The sequence below is a fragment of the Melitaea cinxia genome, chromosome 17 (assembly GCF_905220565.1).
Source record: "Melitaea cinxia chromosome 17, ilMelCinx1.1, whole genome shotgun sequence".
Taxonomy (NCBI): Eukaryota; Metazoa; Arthropoda; class Insecta; order Lepidoptera; family Nymphalidae; genus Melitaea; species Melitaea cinxia.
The window spans coordinates 4964991-4983648 of record NC_059410.1 but is presented as its reverse complement, the minus strand read 5'-3'; the positions used below and the strand labels follow the sequence as shown (position 1 = coordinate 4983648).

General features: G+C 35.0%; 1 protein-coding gene across 1 annotated transcript; it reads right to left on the bottom strand.

The window, feature by feature from the left end:
• Positions 1 to 1599: 1599 nt before the first annotated feature.
• Positions 1600 to 16421, bottom strand: LOC123661579 (E3 SUMO-protein ligase PIAS3). Its single transcript, XM_045596531.1, has 11 exons — positions 16251 to 16421; positions 12748 to 12901; positions 11175 to 11317; positions 8691 to 8868; positions 8196 to 8297; positions 7867 to 8107; positions 5238 to 5472; positions 4396 to 4556; positions 3852 to 4064; positions 3134 to 3280; positions 1600 to 1697 (listed from the first exon to the last, which is right to left on the bottom strand). The coding sequence occupies exons 1-11, from the start codon at positions 16286 to 16288 to the stop codon at positions 1600 to 1602; spliced, it is 1710 nt and encodes a 569-aa protein (XP_045452487.1). The 5' UTR covers positions 16289 to 16421.
• Between the last annotated feature and the right edge of the window lie 2237 nt (positions 16422 to 18658).

Sequence of the window (18658 nt, the reverse complement as noted above, 5' to 3'; positions counted from 1 at the left end):
CGAGTTATTTTACAATTATCGTTATATTATGGAACAATTCACACACTTTCTTTAAAAATTATTGACTGTGTTATTTTAATGTATAAGCTATATTATTATAAGCTTTAATTAAAATCCATTCAGTAGTTTTTGCGTTAAGAGGAACAAACATCCATACATACAAACTTTCGTGTTCATAATATTAGTAGGATTATATTATTTACTAGCTTCTGCGCGCGACTTTGTCCGCGTGGAACAGAGGAGCGCGCAATATTTCATCATTATTTTGCTGCGATGTTATTTTAAAACTGCGATATCTCCTAAGATACTCATTAAAACCGAATTATGTAAAAGGCTATTTTGTTTTAAATTAAATACTTGTGATGAATAACGTATTTATTATTTAGATAACCATTAATATCATGTTTATTTATTTATTTGTACAAAAATCCACAGCTACATTTTATGTTTCTTAAAGCAATACAGAACATCCAAACAAAAGCCAATTTCGGATTTTACATTATTTAAGTTACACAGTTAAAGTAGATAAAGTTGAATTGAGGTAGTAAAACACAGATACAATAAAAATGAGAAATATATAAAATGGAAAATATCCATGGTCAATAATGTGTAGATGTGTATGTGTAATTTTGTGAGTGTGTATGCCTGTGTATTTGTATGTAAGTGGGTGTGGGTATGGGTATGGATAAATGACTTTCTAGTTTATATATGTGCTAGCAAGTTTCTCTATTACAGCCCTTTTAAAGGAACTTCTAGATGTGGAAAAAAGGTCAATCTCAGAAAACAACTTGTCGTGGCAGTAGGCGACATCTTATTGAATTTCTGCTATAGTTTGAGCCACAACGGGGAACATGAAAGAGATTCGTGTGCCTGGTACGTGTGCTAGGAGTATAAAACTGTAACATATCTGATGTTAACTGAATGCAATTAATAGAATTAGAACAGATGTCATGTAATAACATCATATCCGCTACGTTACGGCGATCTTCCAAGGTGGTAATTTTATAATGAGCACACGAGGTATCATATTTCGAATCCCTATGTCCAGTGCGAAAATTTAAATATTGATGAACAAATTTACGTTGAATTTTATAAAAACAACTTCGCAAATAATGCATTATTTTAGAACAAACTTGGTAAGCATAAAAAAGGTTATAGTGAGCCAACCTTAAAAGATAGATATATGCTGTCACACTTTTTTTTTGAAATTTTAAAGAGGTTCAATTCGATCATGCATGATTTTTGCGAAACTTTAACTGTTTTCACAGCGCACGCAGCGGAAGCTTTCAAAAGGAAAAAAGAACCCCGATTTTGAAACATTCTTCATTGGTGCTCCGCTCCTTTTGGTCTTAGCGTGATGATATATAGCCTATAACCTTCCTCGATAAATGGGCTATGGGCATTCAAACAAACAAACAAACTCTTCAGCTTCAAAATATTAGTATAGATTTGTATTTTTTGAGGATTATTTCTATTCAGCTGTTTATAACTACCACTTTGTATAAAAAGTATTTTTATCTAGGACGATTTTAAGATAATAATAGTCAGGAGAAGATCATCTAGTGAACTATCTCTTATATATGACATTTATTTCGCCGCCTACCTTCGGTATGCATCATGAGATTCCCTTTCCGATTCTGCGTAGGGCGCCCAGTGTGACGGTGTGGCATCATTTTCTTCCGTATTATTACTTGTGCCTAAAAATAATATCTATTATAATTAAGAACATAAAATTACGTTTATTATGTGTCAGTATAGCCACCATCATTGTGTCAGTATAGGTATTATTAGTTAAAACACAAAGATATCAATAGAATCACAACAGAAGAGAAACGAAGGGGGAAAAAAAGAAAGAAGGGGGAGAAAGAGAAGAAGAGAAAAACAGACAATAGAAATATCAAAGCCGGAAATCAGAGGGGAATATGATAATAAATTCTTTAATGGGCTTTAAAAATTATAAAAATACAGTGTTATTTTTTTATTGTGCTAAGACAGACTTATCTCTGGAAGAGAATTCTTCCAGCTAACATGCGGTCATCATCATGGTAAGGCCAAAAATGGCGTGAACTCATGCGTTTTGCCCATAATCACTATGCTGGGCAGGCAGGTTGGTGACCGCAGGGCTGGCTTTGTCGCACCGAAGACGCTGCTGCCCGTCTTCGGCCTGTATATTTCAAAGCCTGCTGGCTGTTGGATGGTTATCCCGCCACCTGTCAGCTTTTTAAGTTCCAAGGTAGTAGTGGAACTGTGTTATGCCTTAGTCGCCTCTTACGACACCCACGGGAAAGGAAGGGGAGGCTATATTCTTAATGCCATAGCCACACAGCAGTAGTTAGACATAATATCATAAAGTAGGCTAAAGTGCAGTTGTGCTGTGCTTAGGGGGTAAGTGAGAGAAGTTTGTATAAATAGTTCGACTCGGTCTTCAATGTGATTATGTGTTCTTACACTGTAGCTATGCAACATTTATTGGTGTCAGTGGTCATCTGAGTAACACCCGTTATTTGTTTGTTTTGTTGTGGAGACAATCATTGACAAAAATGTCTAGTGCTTACAAACATGATTTTATTTTTCAATAAATAATAGGTTGCAATAATTGTCAGCTTGCTGTAGTTAGTTTTGAACTTATTTATGCTCATTTGTAAACAGGTTTTAGTTGTTTTTTGTTAATTGTTGTGCACACATTTAATTGAAATTAATGCCAATCAAGTGCTATTATTAATGTTTAAGCTTGTAGAATTAGTTTAACATGTATTTAGTTAGTAAAGTAAATAAATTAAAGTAAAAACAAATTAGGTTGATATTTTTTTTATATAAATGTGCAGTTCTTAGTTCTACTTGACTTTACCAATTGTCACGCACAGACATTCGTCGATTCTCTAAAAGCTTTACGAACACATGATCGCGCGCAAGACTAATTTGTTTAGTCGCTATTTGGTAACAGATTTAATATTTATCTACCAATTTTTTTTTAATTTATACGTATGTGGTGTTTACCTACATAAGTTGTGTACTTTGACTGAGCAGCATGTATGGTATGTTTTGTAATGAACGTTTTAGTGGCAAAGCAATAAATAAAGGAAAAGAGAGAGAGGGAGATAGAAAAGTGGAGATAGAGGCGTGTAGTGCTCACAGTGGTCGGAGACGGAGGAGCGCGGCGAGGCGTCGTGCGCGCGCGCGTGCGCGGCGGGCGGCGAGGCGGGCGCGGGCGGGGACGGGCTGTCCAGCGAGATCACCGCGCCGCCCGGCGAGCGGTAGCCGCTCGACGACACCGCCTCCGCTGCGACACGGCCGTCATATGAGGTATTATAATACACTTAAGCTATTAATTTTAATAAGCACTCGGACCACAGCCAACATCTGTATTGCCATTACAAATGTATGCCATTAAACCCACTACCGCCAGCGCAACAGCTATGAGCCAGTGCTGTTAGAGTTCTCATAAGCAGATCACTAGTGTCACAATTAGTTTCACCTATCTATGTACTAAGTTTCATTATAACCAGTTCGTTAGCTTCTGCATTTAAGAAGAATAAAAATATACAATTTTTATAAAATAAATTCAAACAGTATATAGGCAACATATACGGGAACTTGTCAAGTTATTGAACACTAGCTTCTGCTCGCGACCTCGTCCGCGTGGACTCCACTCCGTATAAGCGTGATGATATATAGCCTATAGCCTTTCTCGATAAATGGGCTATCTAACACTGGAAGAATTTTTCAAATCGGACCAGTCCCAAGATTAGTGCGTTCAAGCAAACAAACAAACCAAACTCTTCAGCTTTATAATATTAGTATAGATTCCACGATACAAACAATTATTTAAAAACATATATATATCTCCATACCACTTGATGTTGTATATGTGTCGTCTGATTTTATGGTTGTTTCTACAGAAGGTGGCGAATTCTTTGGCTGTGGAACTTTTCTCTTGAGAGGCAGCTCATCTTCAGAATCAGATGTGAGGTCCACTAGTACTTCCGACGGTTTAGGCGTTCTTCCATCGCCCACGGCCGCGCGTTTCGCTCCACTGTTACTGTTACCGTCCACAGGTATCACTTCTGTAACAACATAAAATTAATATTTTAAATTTATAAACATTAACTAGCTGACCCAACAGACGTCTTTGTCTGCAAACTTTTAAAAGCGAGCAGTTAATATAATCATAATGTTTTCTGAAATTTTCCGATATTTTTAAATTTTTGTTCTGTAGGAAACTAAGAACCTATTACAAATAGACCAGTGTCAATAATTCTTGAGACAAAAAAAAAATAAGACCAGGATAAAACCCATTAGAAAAATAAGAAAATATAACGAAAAAGGAAAAATAATTTACGGGCGATTTGAGGTCGAGAAGTGGGGAGGGGGTGAGAGGGGGTATGTGGGGTGTACCGAGGTCATCGGAGATGAGCGTGACGGGCTCGGCGGCGGCGGGCTGCACGGGCGGCGGGCGCGCGGGCGGCGCGTGCGCAGACCAGCTGCCGTCCGCGTGCAGCTGGATCTCGTTGCACTCGCTCGCCAGCCGCGGCGACGTCAGCACCTCCTGGAAGTACCTGCGGGGACACGGGGGTTATTAGCGTGCGACGATGCGACATTAGACTGAGAGATTAGTTGCGACATTAACTTAGGGAGGCCTATATCTAGCAGTGACTGCGATAGGCTCTTACGAACGATTGAGACCTTTTGCTAGATGTGCTATTCTTAATTACACCCAACACGCTTAGCACGCCGAAAAACGATGGTTATGTAAAAATGCTCAGCAGTTGATGTTTCTGGCTGAATCAATCAAGCAATCCTGTAAATGGGTAACATACATGTGATTGTACTAAAATTTGTCAAAATTCTGGAGTTGCATAGTGCTTTAATTCAATTGGGTTGTTAGTATTCAATGTGAAGTTTAAGGTTTTACAGTCATCTAAAGTGTTGTTCTCAATAGTAACCACATCACAAAAATTCAGTGGAAGCCAATAGTTTTCTGCTTTCTCTGAAATGTTGACATTAAAATGTTTATAAGTGGCCAGGATGTATTGGACTACATTATATTAAGTAATATTTTAAAAGGCTTCTTTATATAAAAGGTTTCAATGCATTTGCGTTAGGACAATATTGGAATTAAAATTTGTGGAACCTTTATAAAAGCTACATTACAATGTGAAATAATTTATTTGTGTAACCACTACCACTAATGTTAGGTTTTGTTTCAAAAACCTCTATATTCATTATAAACCTCTTACCCGTCAACTACCAAGGAATCATAAGGCGCGGGACGGTCACAGACAGGACAGAGCCAAGTGGGTTTTCGCTCATTCATCTGCAGGAACAGCGAGGCATCAAAACACTGCAAGTGAGGGCAGTTGGCCGGTCGGCACGGACACGACATCCTCATCTTGCCCAGCGGACACATCAGAGATACCCTTAGTGACGTGGTCGCTATTTCATTGTCATAATCTTCTGATAACTTTTCCTTAACTAGAAAAGAAAATACAGAATTACTTCTCGTGTTTATGTTCAGTGTTTTTCTTTTTTTGCACCATAGAATTTTATAGTATGAAACTTTCATTGAAAACAAGTTGTTGTTGTTTTAAAATTTATCCCCAATAGGAAAAGGCAAAGGACTATAATCCATACAGCCTAGTTTGAATTTGTAAGTTTCGTTCTGATATATCAAAAGGCCGGAGCCAAGTCTGAAGTAACTTTATTTTTCTTCTGATTCGATGACAGGTAAAGTAAGGCCGAAGCCAAGTCTGTAATTTCACATTGAAAACAAGATTAGTGAAAGTCATATTTTCTTTTAAACACAACAAGATTGACGGGTTGAAATAAAGAAACAAATAAATCCGCGTATTAGTATGTATTACATTGATATTTATACTAAATATTTTATGTAATATTTTAACTAGAGATGCCAAAAAGTAATTTGTAACGATATGTCGAATCGTAATGTATCGCAAGCGTTTTTACCGATACACAATATCATCGAATCCTTTTGTATCAATTATATCAATACATATGAATAGTTTTGATAAATTGTTTTTGTGATTACAAAATGATAAAGATATAATTGTATCTTTTGCCAGCTGCGACACAACACCAAGGTAATGCACCAAGAATATTGGACAAACCTAACTACCTTCAGGCAGACCAAGGAAGCTCTTCCGGCGATCAACCCAGGATTGTCCCGCAAACTTCGCCGTTATGGGAGAGTTCAGCTACGACTACCGGTCGGGGCTCTTACCGGACATGCCTTGCTTAACAAGCGCTTACACAAATTAGGTGTTACAGACAGCCCGCTATGCAGAGCGTGCATGGAGCAGAAGAAATGGCGTGCGAAACGGGTAGTGTGGCGAACTACAGGGCACTGCACCTCGGGGCACCAAGGTCGCTCCAGGAAGTCGTCGGCAACGTGAAGGGTCTGCTAAGCTTCCTCAAGGAGCTTGGCTGGCACGAATAGTGCCCCCAGCCAATCACGCAAAAAAGGCGCACTAAGACGTCGAGTTGCGGAAAAGAGCCCGTGCAAAACAACAACATAATTGTAGCTTTTTACTACTCTCTTAAGCAAGCACTGCTTTAGTAATCATTTAAAACGGTCGTTCAGTTAAAAAAATGAGTAAGGGATGTGATTTTATAATTACGAAACAAAAATATATCTACATTCACAAGACGAAACAAAAGACTATGTTTTTAAGCGAGTCAAGATATTTTTTGTTTCTCTTGAAACCATTTTCTGGGGTAAAAATCATGCCAACTTTTTAATAACAAAAAAAAAAAAAAAAAAATTGTCAGAGATATATAGCGTAGCGTTTACACTTTATCGTTATCCGCTTTAATATAATAACTGGAATTATTTTAACCGTTACTTTTAACATGGTACCATAATAAAACGCAAATCGGTATTACTCAAAAAGAACAAACAAGCAATGAGCTTTAAATTTAAACAAAGGTTTCGGTACATATAATCTAATAAAGATCTCAAGTAATTCAAAGATAGTAACAAAAAGTAAATAAAATATGACTTGTGGAGTTCTCTGTTACTTGTTTAGTTACGTTACAAGCATTATAATAACATTTTCTAGTATTATATTATATAAATACAAATACCTTACCTATACCATACACATATAGTTGTCTATTTCTATTAGCAAATTAATGCTTGTGTTGTCATAGGTAAATGCCGACTAACATAGCTAATTTTTTTTTTTCTAAATACACATAGACATATTACATTTTAATAGGAATACGATATATTGCAGAGAATCGTACGGTTTTAATATCATATTATATAGACATTTCGATATACGAAAAAGAATCATCAAAATCGATACACTCACAAAAATGTTATGAGGTATGATACAACGTAGGTCGACGAAAAATTAATAATAATAATAATATATTCTTTATTGTACACCAAAATATAAACAAACAGTAGTAATTAAAAAAAAAGATGTACAAAGGCGATCTTATCGCTGAAGAGCGATTTCTTCCAGATAACCTTTGGGCACAGGACATGATATAGTAGTGACGGATAGGAAGTGTACAATATTCTTAAGGATAAATAAAAATAGTGTATGATAGATTCATTAATTCATGCACATACACATATAAGTACAAATATTAGTCAAGTAAATACGCATCATTAAAGATAACTCAAAAAATACTTGTAAGATCTCGATTTAATTGAAATGGGACCACGAGACACGAACCACCTTTAGATTAAAAAAAGTATCATCGAAATTGGTAAACAGTTATGAGTAAATTGATAACCTCTTCATTTTTAGGTTGAAAAAACTAAGCTATAGGGTCAATAAAACAAAACACAGCACATATTATGAAACAAACAAGCAATCTATTATTAGCATGTCTTACTTAATGATCTTGTGTAGTCTGCATTTTTTGTGCCCTTGTTTTTCAACCTCTGCAATAGTTCCGCTGACGTCAGCTTCCGAACCATGAACACACCAAGCGCAAAGCCTCTAGTGAAATCTGTTGCCCATGTCACGTGGATTGTGTTTGGCACTGTGGGAGATAGTTTCACTAAAGAAGAAATGTTCACAGGCCGAGGTGGTCGTTTCGGCTCTGGTGTTGGCTTGTTTGTTGGTATTGGATTCTGTAAAAAAAAATTAGGTAAATAATGTTAAATGTTAATTTCCTCATTGTATTTTTTTTCTTATTCCTGAATATATAGTAATACTTACTGGTAATGGACACATCTTATTATTAACTTTAACATTAACGCTAGGTGGGAAGTGATCTTCTTGTTCACATGAAGTTTCTAGTAGACAAAATCTTAGTTGGGCCTGCAACAAGATGATCAAATTTATACTTTATTTAATTTTTGTCTAAAACTGTTAATAATTCATAATTTAATTAGGTAGCAACATCAAATCCTGCACACTAAATGAGCATAAGCAATAAGACAACTAAGGTACGCAGTGGGAGAATGATCTTATTGATTATAATCTGTTTAATTATATGGTCTTAAAATTATAGGACATTTTTTCAGTAACCATCTTAATTTATTTATGCTAATATTGTAAATAATAAATAATCTGTTCTTTTCCTTGTTGCTAATAAGCTCTTAAGCTACAAAACAGATTTATTGCTTCAATTAAATTTTTCTATAAAAAATTACTCCATTAAAAGGCGAAACAGTAGCCACAAGTAGTTGTGTTCTAGTATTATAGCTGTACCTGTATAACATAATCGAGCTTATTACTAGTTCCGACTATATCTTTTCCCGACGCTATCTCGGTGGCCTGCTGCGGAGTGAGGTGGAAGACGAAGGTGCCCTCCTGCATGCGGCCCGCCTGCATCGGCATCATAGTCGACGGCTTCATCAGCTCAGCCAGCACGTCGTAGAATGGTAACCTAGTGGAAGATAGATGTTTGTTTTATATACCCTAAAGGCCTGTCTCATCAGCTATGGATAAAGTTTATCTTGTACATAAGCTTTGAATAAACTTTAATGGCAGGAGATAGAATAGTCCATAAGGATCTGTTTCTCCTCAATTAATTTATTTATTTATTATTTGGCACAGTTACACGATAGAAATAATTACATTTATAAAGTACAACTTTTGGATTCATATTTGCAAATAGAAATATCTCATAAATAAAGTGAAAGCTGTATTCATTCTTTAATCTCTATTAACAATTAAATATTTTGACTTTCGTCTTCTCTTCCAAAGCAACCATTTATTTCATTTCTAGATAAAAAGTAGCTCATCTTTCTAAATTTCTTAGTTTCAACATGTTGCGCGGTCAACATATAGACCGACAAACAAAAATTAAAAAGTTTTAGCATCAGTATCGGCTTTATAACGTATTCAATTTATTTTTTTCAAAATATTGTGTGGGACCTCGTAAATCGGACTTTGGACCTGTTACACTTTTATTATACTTTTCCATAACAAGCTAGCTTTAGACGATTGATTTTGAACGTTACTTTTAACGTCATTAAGTCTAATTCAAAGATAAAAAGCTGTATAGAATATTTCACTATGTGAGACTCATTACTATAAACATTAAACCATACTCATACTATCTAACATTAAACCTGGTACGGCAAAAGAAATAGTCATTTGGAAAAACGGCTGTTTGTCATCTGTCTTTTTTTTTCTACGTTTAATAACATCTAAGCGGAATTTTCCACTGGCCATGAGACTAGGTTTTAGAATTAAGAAATTTAATTCGATATATTTTTCACGTATATCTCATGACTAATAAAAACGAACGTCATACGATAATACAAGTGTTTCTAATATTTATAACGTTATTAACTATTAAATTGAGAATAATTTAAGTTTTAGTCATATAATTTGATGTCATAGTAATTTGATGCTTTAAACAAATTGGAATATAAAAAATATGATTGTACATAATAATGTTCACATTAATTGTGTTTGCTCACAAACGAAAAAAAAAAAACGACTTCAATTACATCGACGAGTAATACAACGTAGATCGACGAAAAAATAGTCAAGTAACTACGCGTTATCAAAGATTACTCAAAAAGTAGTTATCAGATCTCGATAAAATTTATATGTGACCACATGATAAACATCAGCTTTCGATTAAATTAAAAATTATCAAAATCGGTACACCCAGTAAAAAGTTATTGCAGATTTTTGAGAGTTTCCCTCGATTTCTCTGGGATCCTATCATTAGATCCTGGTTTCCTTATCATGGTACCAAACTAGGAATATCTCCTTTTCAACAAAAAAAACAATTATCAAAATCGGTTTATGTAGTAGAAAGTTATGCGGTATAATACAACGTAGGTCGACGAAAAAAGTGTCAAGTAAAAACGCATTATTAGATATAACTCGAAAAGTAGTTGTTAGATCTCAAATAAATTTAAATGGGACCAATTGACACACACCACCTTTCGATAAAAAAAAAATTGTCGAAATCGGTCCACCCGGTCAAAAGTTCTGATGTAACATACATAATTTCAAAAAAAATACAGTCGAATTGAGAACCTCCTCCTTTTTTGGAAGTCAGTTAAAAATGTTTGATCACACAATCACAAAAATGTAAATTATGAACGCGTGTATACGCGTGTGATATCGTAAACATATCTTGATAAACTCTGATTGGAAACGCGTTTTGAAATTCACATTCAATAAAATATTTACGGTTAGGTGTGGTTGAAAACATTTGTGATTTTACGATTTTTTTAATTTAACATTATTATACAGAGGCTCTAAAGTGACCATACCTTTCGTTAACATCATGCATTACGCTTATCCTAGAGGCGATTTATTACACAAGACTTGCAGATCCAACAGTCCCATGATTTCCAAGTAATGTGACGACCGCTCTGGTGAAGGGGTGCATGTGCCGTGTCGGCGGCGCCTAAACACCGACGGTCGCGGGTTCGATTCCTGCTCGGAGTGGATATTTGTGTTTGTACAAATATTTGTTTTCGGTCTAGTTGTTAGTCCTTGTGGGTCTCCCCACCGTGCCTCGGGAAACGCGTTAAGCGGTCGGTTTCGGTTGTTATCGTGTATACCTGATAGCGATCGTTACTCATAGTAGGGAATATATCCACCAAACCGCTTTGGAGCAATGTGGTGGATTAAGCTCTGATCCTTCTCCTACATGGGGAAAGAGGCCTATGCCCAGCAGTGGTGCATTACAGGCCGAAGCGTACGGGGTCTTTGTGTACTTACTTCTTAAACTTAACGTCGGGGTGTACCGGGAAGGGCGGCAGCGGCGCGGTGGGCGAGGGCGAGGGCATGGGCGCGAGGGTGGCGCCGCCCGCGCCGCTGTAGCCGTGGTACATGCCGCTCGCGTACATCTGGTTCTGACGAGCCTGTTTCGTGTATACGTTTTTACTGTTCCGTTGTTCGTTTCAACTATTGAAGGTTACGCGTTGTTTGATATTGTGCAACAAAGTATTGTTGACAAGCGTTAATTCCGCCGACAAACTGTCACGCAGTTTGGCGAGTTAAGATAAGTATCTGGTCCAATAAAGAATTTATTATTATTAAACAATGCGATGTTATAACTTTGCACATACAAAGTTATTCTAGACCATTTTTTTTTTTACAGAAAGGTTCACCTGCGGCTGCAGTACAACGGCGGCAGGGAACAATGGTTGGGTTTCGAATGTTTAGGTTATAATTTCACACGACGTTGCCGTTTAATTGTAGTATCTGAATAATTCCTGGTCCTTAAACCTAGTAGCCGGACAGATTATCCAGTTTGGCTCGACATTTGGTAAAAAAAGGCCGGACACATTAAATTATAATGGATTTATCTTTTTTTATTATTAAGTTGATCGAGAAAACAAGCGTACGGCTCACCAGATGGTAAGCGAATACCGTGGTTTATAGACGTCTGCAACACCAGAAGCTTCGGAAGCGCGTTGCCGACCCAGTTCTCCCCCGGAACTCTGGTCATCTTACTCACCAACATGAACACAACACTACTTGAAAACAGTGTTATTTAGCTGTGATCATATTGTTAGTATTAATATGAACAACAACAAAAGTTTTGTTGGTAAAACCTGACTTTTTTAATTATTTGGAATAATCTTCTTGAATTTTAATTACGCGACACCTGATTGATATTTAAAAAACCTGACAAAAGCGGACACTGTTTAATTTGGTCGGAGACGTGTTCAAAAAGCATAACTACGGCTAGCTTTATCCAATTACTCCTAAATACTAATAATAATAAAAAGTTATTCGTATTATAGTTATTATGTATTACGACTACGTTTTTTTTTACTGAAAATATTGGTTCGGTTTTGCATGCTTAGATCATAATTTCACGTGACGACGTTGTAACTTGATATTATGAGTATATAAATGTATTACATTATATATAATTATTAGTAGCATTTGGCGCTAAAAAGGTGTGTCTCGAGTTCCGACAAATGGCAAAACTGCATATCGGAAACCTTAAAATTATTCTTGAAATAATTTTTATGAGAGAAAATTGAGTGAAAATCAATGAGGAATTAAAGCAAGTCGGTATTGAGGTAGAGTACAGCAGGATATATCCGGCGCAAAATCTGGAGCAGAATGACTAGGGAAGTACCTCAATGTCACCGAGGATCACAGATAAAAAACACTGGTCTCAAGTAGTGTTATGTTCTTGTGGTAAGCGGCTAGAGCTCATGGAGAAGATTCGGTGTAGGGTCGTCAACGCGCTTGCGTAGCTTCTGGTGTTCCAAACGTCATGGGCTACGGTGACTGTACGCTTGTTATTGACCAAGTATTATGAAAAGAAAATCACCGTGACCGGCATGGACTGCGAGCGCGAGTCCTGCGGGTTGTAGCCCGTGACGGCGGGGTGCTGGTACATGGCGCGCGAGCCGGGCAGCGCGGGCGCGAGCGGGTCCTTGCCCTGGCCGCCGCTGCCGGGGCCCGACGACAGCGCCTGGTTGTTCCTGGCGACCATCACTCGTTACCAATATTTAAAAGAGACGTTTCTACGTTTACTATTAGTCTAAGATTCGGCTTTAGGACTACTCTGACTGAGTATATACTCATGAGTTTAATGAAGACGGTCCAGTACATATACAAGATAATTCTTTCATTGTTAATTATAGTCGTGGTTACGCGCTCATTGGACGGGCTATGCAGCTAATTTACCATCTTAATTTATTTATATTATTAATTAGTTAACGTTGTTTGGGAGCGATTTCATTAGGCAGCCCCCCAATCAGATATATGTCGATATGTGTATTATCTTGCATATGTACTGGACCATTTTTATTAAGCACATGAGGGTATAATTATATTTCTTAAGCCACCTTTCGTACTATTATAACAAGGGCCTGTTCAAGGTTTTATGACATATTATTCTAAAACTAAAAACTTCTTAAACTATATTTAAGCATATTTCTATTCGCAATTATGAATCAAATTGTTGTAATTTTTTAATTAACACTTAACAGGTCCTCATGACTTGTTTTACCTCCTGGTCTTTAAGTCTATTCATAACATTGGCAAGATAAATCTGTTAAGTTGTGGATGACAACTGGTACAGCAGGCGCTAAACACTATTAATTCTTTCCACATCATCTCTTCTCTACTCGAGTTAAGCTCGATTAGGCCCGATTCCCACTAGTGTCGATCTCAGTTCAGATGAGAACTATTTAAATTAAACGATGTACTTATCGATATTTCAGTGAAAACTGACTGAGCCGAGAACGACCATTCACACTATCGGGACATGTCGCTACAAGTTCAATCTCGTTCAGTCAAATATTCATAGACAGATCGTAGCTGGAGTGTGCATTGATCGGAACTTGACTGTTAGGGATAGTGTGAATACCCTTATTGTTTCTCGTTTAACAATATTTAATCGGATCGAGATCGGACCGAGAATGAACTGAGATCAGCACTATAATATAGATCGAGCTTTAGTATATTCAGAAAAATGTTATGCTGACGAACCGATACAATTCGAAAGTAAAACGAAACGTTTTCTGAATTAAGCAAGCGGGCGTTCATCTGGCAAAAACCTTAAACCCACTTTTTCTCGAGAACTTTTTTAATTCACATGGTTCTTTGGAAGCATGCATCTTATAAATCTTAACATACAAAAAAATTTTGTATCACAACATTTAAAACTTTTCACCGACACCACAAGCTCATCGTCATGCACGTCGACGGATAAATATAAATTTACTCTCTAAAGCTTAGTCTAAACTATCAAACAAACAACGAAATACCCTGAATCTTTTCAACATATATTTAACACATATTTGTATTGTTTCATTAGAAGCGAGGCCTTCTTAAAATAAAATTTAAATAATTATTTAGTGATAATTCGACGAATCTTTATAGGATATAGATAATTTGAAGATTTAATATTTGAGAAGCCCTCGTTACGTTTACTATCGAATTTAGTACTTACGCAAAGCTTTTAAACAGTTTATCTTTGTAGCATTATTTTTTACTAAGACTTAGGTAAAATGTCGTTTGTTAAAAACAATGCCACAAAAATGAAATGTCGCGGAAAACAATAGTCACCTACTATAACAAAGGACTGCTAACTCATTAGGATCATGCTGGTACAGCTGCGAGAAACGCGGGAAGACGTGACACTTGCCTAGTTGTTGTGGTCTTTTGCGAGCGCGGCCTGGGTTCATAAGCTTTTACCCGTGAACTAATTTCGGAAGTGTTTCCATTTGCGGCAGGCTCACTCTGGGCAGCATTGACTACTCTTGCTGAAGATCGTGTTTTAACCATTGTTGACGACCGAGTGTCTCATGTCAACTGAAATTAGGAGTCCAAAAATGGACGGAAATCACTATAAAATCGACGTCAACCTAGTGAGATTGTCTGGAAAATTTCTTAGACACACCAAAAATGGGAATGTGTCTCCTTATTTCTCTTACCACAACCGGAGCGGGACTTGGGGAGCTAGAATCATCTGCAAGTGAATAATTACCCATTTAGTCTACAATGGTTAAAACATGTCTTACAGCTTGTACTAGGCAAATCACGAGTATCCAAAACATATGTATGATTCGAAACAATGCTGGCGGTCCCATTATTTTTTTTTAGAGATCAATTATTCCACTGCAGCTGTGGAGTGTCACTAGGGAAAAAATCGATTAAAATTCTAGATTTTGACAAAATTAGAAAAAGTATTGGGACGACAGGATCCGGGTAGTAAGAGAAATAAGTTGAATGTCCTGTCAAGGAAATTTTCCAGATGATGCATTATTTTAAAAAAATAAATAAAAACATTTGTATTAAATTCAAATTTTATCAAATCTATGGGGGTAGGACCACCTTTATAAAAATACTAATACTAACTACCAAACTACAAAAGTTATTTTTACCAAAACACTTTATTTTTGTAATAAGGTAGCAAGCACTATTTACAAATGACAAAGAACCAAACAACTTCTCAATGATAAATCAATCAATTGTTATTATAGAAAACATTAAAATTTAATTATTATGTGTAATAATTAAATTATTAATGTGGCATATTAAGTTTTATTTGTCTACTTTATGAATTTCAGATGTCACACTACTTTCAGCGATACAAAGTTATTTCTTAGGACTACTTTAAAACTAATTTATTTAATAAAAAAATATTTTATAATATTTCTTTTTCCTTTACATAGTTAGGTGTAGTTTCTTCTCAAAATACTAATATTGATTACTAAATATTTATGGAAATAACCAATTTATTTGCATTTTACTTATGAAAAGTAAGTAACCTGTTGTTACTATTAAAACTAAAATTGTGATTTTTGGAATATAATACTTTAGATACTAACTTTTTAATTTTTAGTAAATTATAATGTGACTAAATTATAATAAATGAAACAATTCTTTATAAAAAGTAATAATGTTATTTCCATAAATATTAATTAATACTAATAATAGCGTAGCGAATAGCATAGTATCTTTACAACCACGCCAAGTAGCTTACGTTACGGTAGGGTAAATAGCCTCAATATTAGGAAACTTACTTATCTTTTACAGAACCATGATAATCCACACTAATATTAATAAAAATGTTATTTCTCAAAGCGTGAAAATATTATTTATTATTAATAAAACTGCAAAGTGTTTCTGACCATAATCCATTAAACCGGCAAATAATAAATGAAAACTGAATCTCTGAGAAACATTTTTATAATAATTTAATTTTTAATGCATGTTATTCTGTTAAACATATAAACAAATATAAATAATATTTATAAGTTAAAACGTATACAGAATTTTTAAACAATATGGATGTCACTCGTTTTATTCAATATAACTCACCATGATATAGCGTTACCGTAATCGTAATATCTGTTCATATTAAATTTAAGTTAAAAAAGATACACTGATAGTTAATAACACATATATAAACTATTTACGAATGTCTTGCACAAAACGCCATAACTTGACGCTCGTTGGTCAGTGTGCGGTAGCCACATTGGTTGGCCATAGACACATATTTTTTTCCTGTACTTGTTTTACAATCAAAAGGACCGTTTACCGTTCAAATGATTTTTAAGTGTATATATAGTATGTATAGTGTTAAATATACTGCTAATTGGCTAATAATTGATTGACAATTCTAAAAAAAATTAATAAATTAATCATTATGGTCTATCTTTTAATGTAATTTGAGATTACGTAGAAGAGAATGGCCATAAATAAGAGGTTTGTGACGTCACATCCTTATCCTTTTCATTAGGGTTGAACAGAAAAGTTATTAATATTATTTTATTCATTAAAATCAGAAGTATATAATGGTCAATTCTCGGTTATATTTTGAAAGAAATTATTAAAATAAGAAAAAAAATATTATAAGTATTTTTGATGATAGATAATTAGATCGCGATGTGCAAAGGCCTCCTCTCCGTGAGAGAACAATTATAGCCGTTACGCAGCTGGGCAGGTAGGTTTTCTAAGTTGTTTTAAAACACTTGAATACTTAGTCCGAATTCAAACTTTTTTTTATCCATAAGTCCAAAGTTAAGCTAACCAAGCTAACTTTGTTTACTTTAATAATTAGGTGGTATACTTAGCGGCTCCACATAGAATGAGAATACTGTGTGGAATGACAGACATAACTAGCTTAAATACTCAGAGTACAGGCTACAGCCAATTGTAAGTTAATATTTAATCAATACGAAAGGGCATCCTCAATACTCATATAGGATAAGTAGTGTAAAAACACTTTTTTTTCTTATTTTTGCCTTTTAATTTGTATTTTTCCTTTTATGCGTGTTACAATACGTAAAGTAAATAATAAATCAACGACTTACACTTAATGACCCACAATGCAAGAATAAACTTTCACGAAGACACCACAAGAGCCAATATGTGACGAGCCTAGAATGTTTTTATCTTATAAAGAAAAATATTTCTTATAAGCGGAGATGGATCCAACGATTGTGCAAGTATCTTAACGCAAGTACAACGTCTCATACCTTAATGCAAGTAGAACGTCAACATGAAATTATATAAATCACATAAAACCTTAATCTAATATCAAGCAAATTCAACCTGAATAAAAAAAAACGATTATGATTCTGTAAGAGTATCCAATTTACAAAATTTATCTTCTAGAGTATCCGAACGTTTCGTTCAGAAATAGTAAAATAAAACGTAATTTCCTCCTATAATTTTAGAAGAAAAACAATTTATTTGACTTTTAGTAGTTTTTCTTGCTATATTTTTCAAGTTTTGATATATTTCATACTTTACGTTACATAAATATTTTATTCTATAAACAACGAACTTAAAGCCAAATTATTTGTCAGTTTTAGAACGTTTTTTACGTTGGAAACGGCAATTGCGTTTATTTCGTCACTACCGTTTCCTCATAATTAGGGTTGTGCTAAAGTAACTATTACGCTTTTACTCAAATGGCTGCTATGATTTACGGACGAATAGTTTAAAAGCTAAAAAGTTTACATTCTTTATTTTTCAACCTACGGAATCTATTGATATATTAGTAGCTTAATTTATGTTATTATATTTATACTGTTGAAGTTATAACAATGTATATTTTAAATAATTTTACAAAGTTTTACTATAAAACAATTGATAACTGTAATGCTATCAAAAATGTATTGAAAATAACAACTACGCCTCATATGCAGCTCTATTAATGACCATTGACTCGATTTTCATTCAGAACTGCTTATTGTATTTGTAAGCATATTTGTTCAGGTATGGGTAAGCCAGGTTTTGCCCAGCTAAATAGCTGGGAAAATCGTCAACCCGGACTTTTATTATGAACTATCGGTGTGGTGAACTTCGTACTTGGTGCTTTTCGTACTTTTACATTTTTTTTCAGAATAGTTATTTTTTATTTTCTTTCATTCAAACCCTATTCTCATAATAACAAACAATAAATAGATTTAAAAAAATGCTATTCATTTTGGTACAGTCGTACGAAAGTTATGCGCGTACATACATTTCGATAATTTTTTTATTTTTATTTTATACTAGCTGTGCCCGCGACTTCGGCCTCGTGGAATTTAACAAAAAAAGTTATTTTCAATTCACAAAGTTATTAAATAAACAAAATTTCAAAATAAAAGTCGCCTAAGTTACTTCTTACTACATCAGCTATCTGCCAGTGAAAGTCCCGTCAAAATCGATCTAGCCGTTCAGAGATTAGCCGGAACTAACAAACGGACAGACAGACATACAATTATTGTAAAAAATGT

Bases quoted from the DNA above. Each gene is read 5' to 3' on its own strand.
- LOC123661579 (XM_045596531.1), bottom strand. From the start codon at position 16,288: ATGAACAGATATTACGATTACGGTAACGCTATATCATG. The intron at 8,108-8,195 runs GTAAGTATTACT...TTTTTTTTACAG, and splicing joins ATAAGATGTGTCCATTACCA to AATCCAATACCAACAAACAA. The intron at 4,557-5,237 runs GTAAGAGGTTTA...GTGTCCCCGCAG, and splicing joins GATTCCTTGGTAGTTGACGG to GTACTTCCAGGAGGTGCTGA.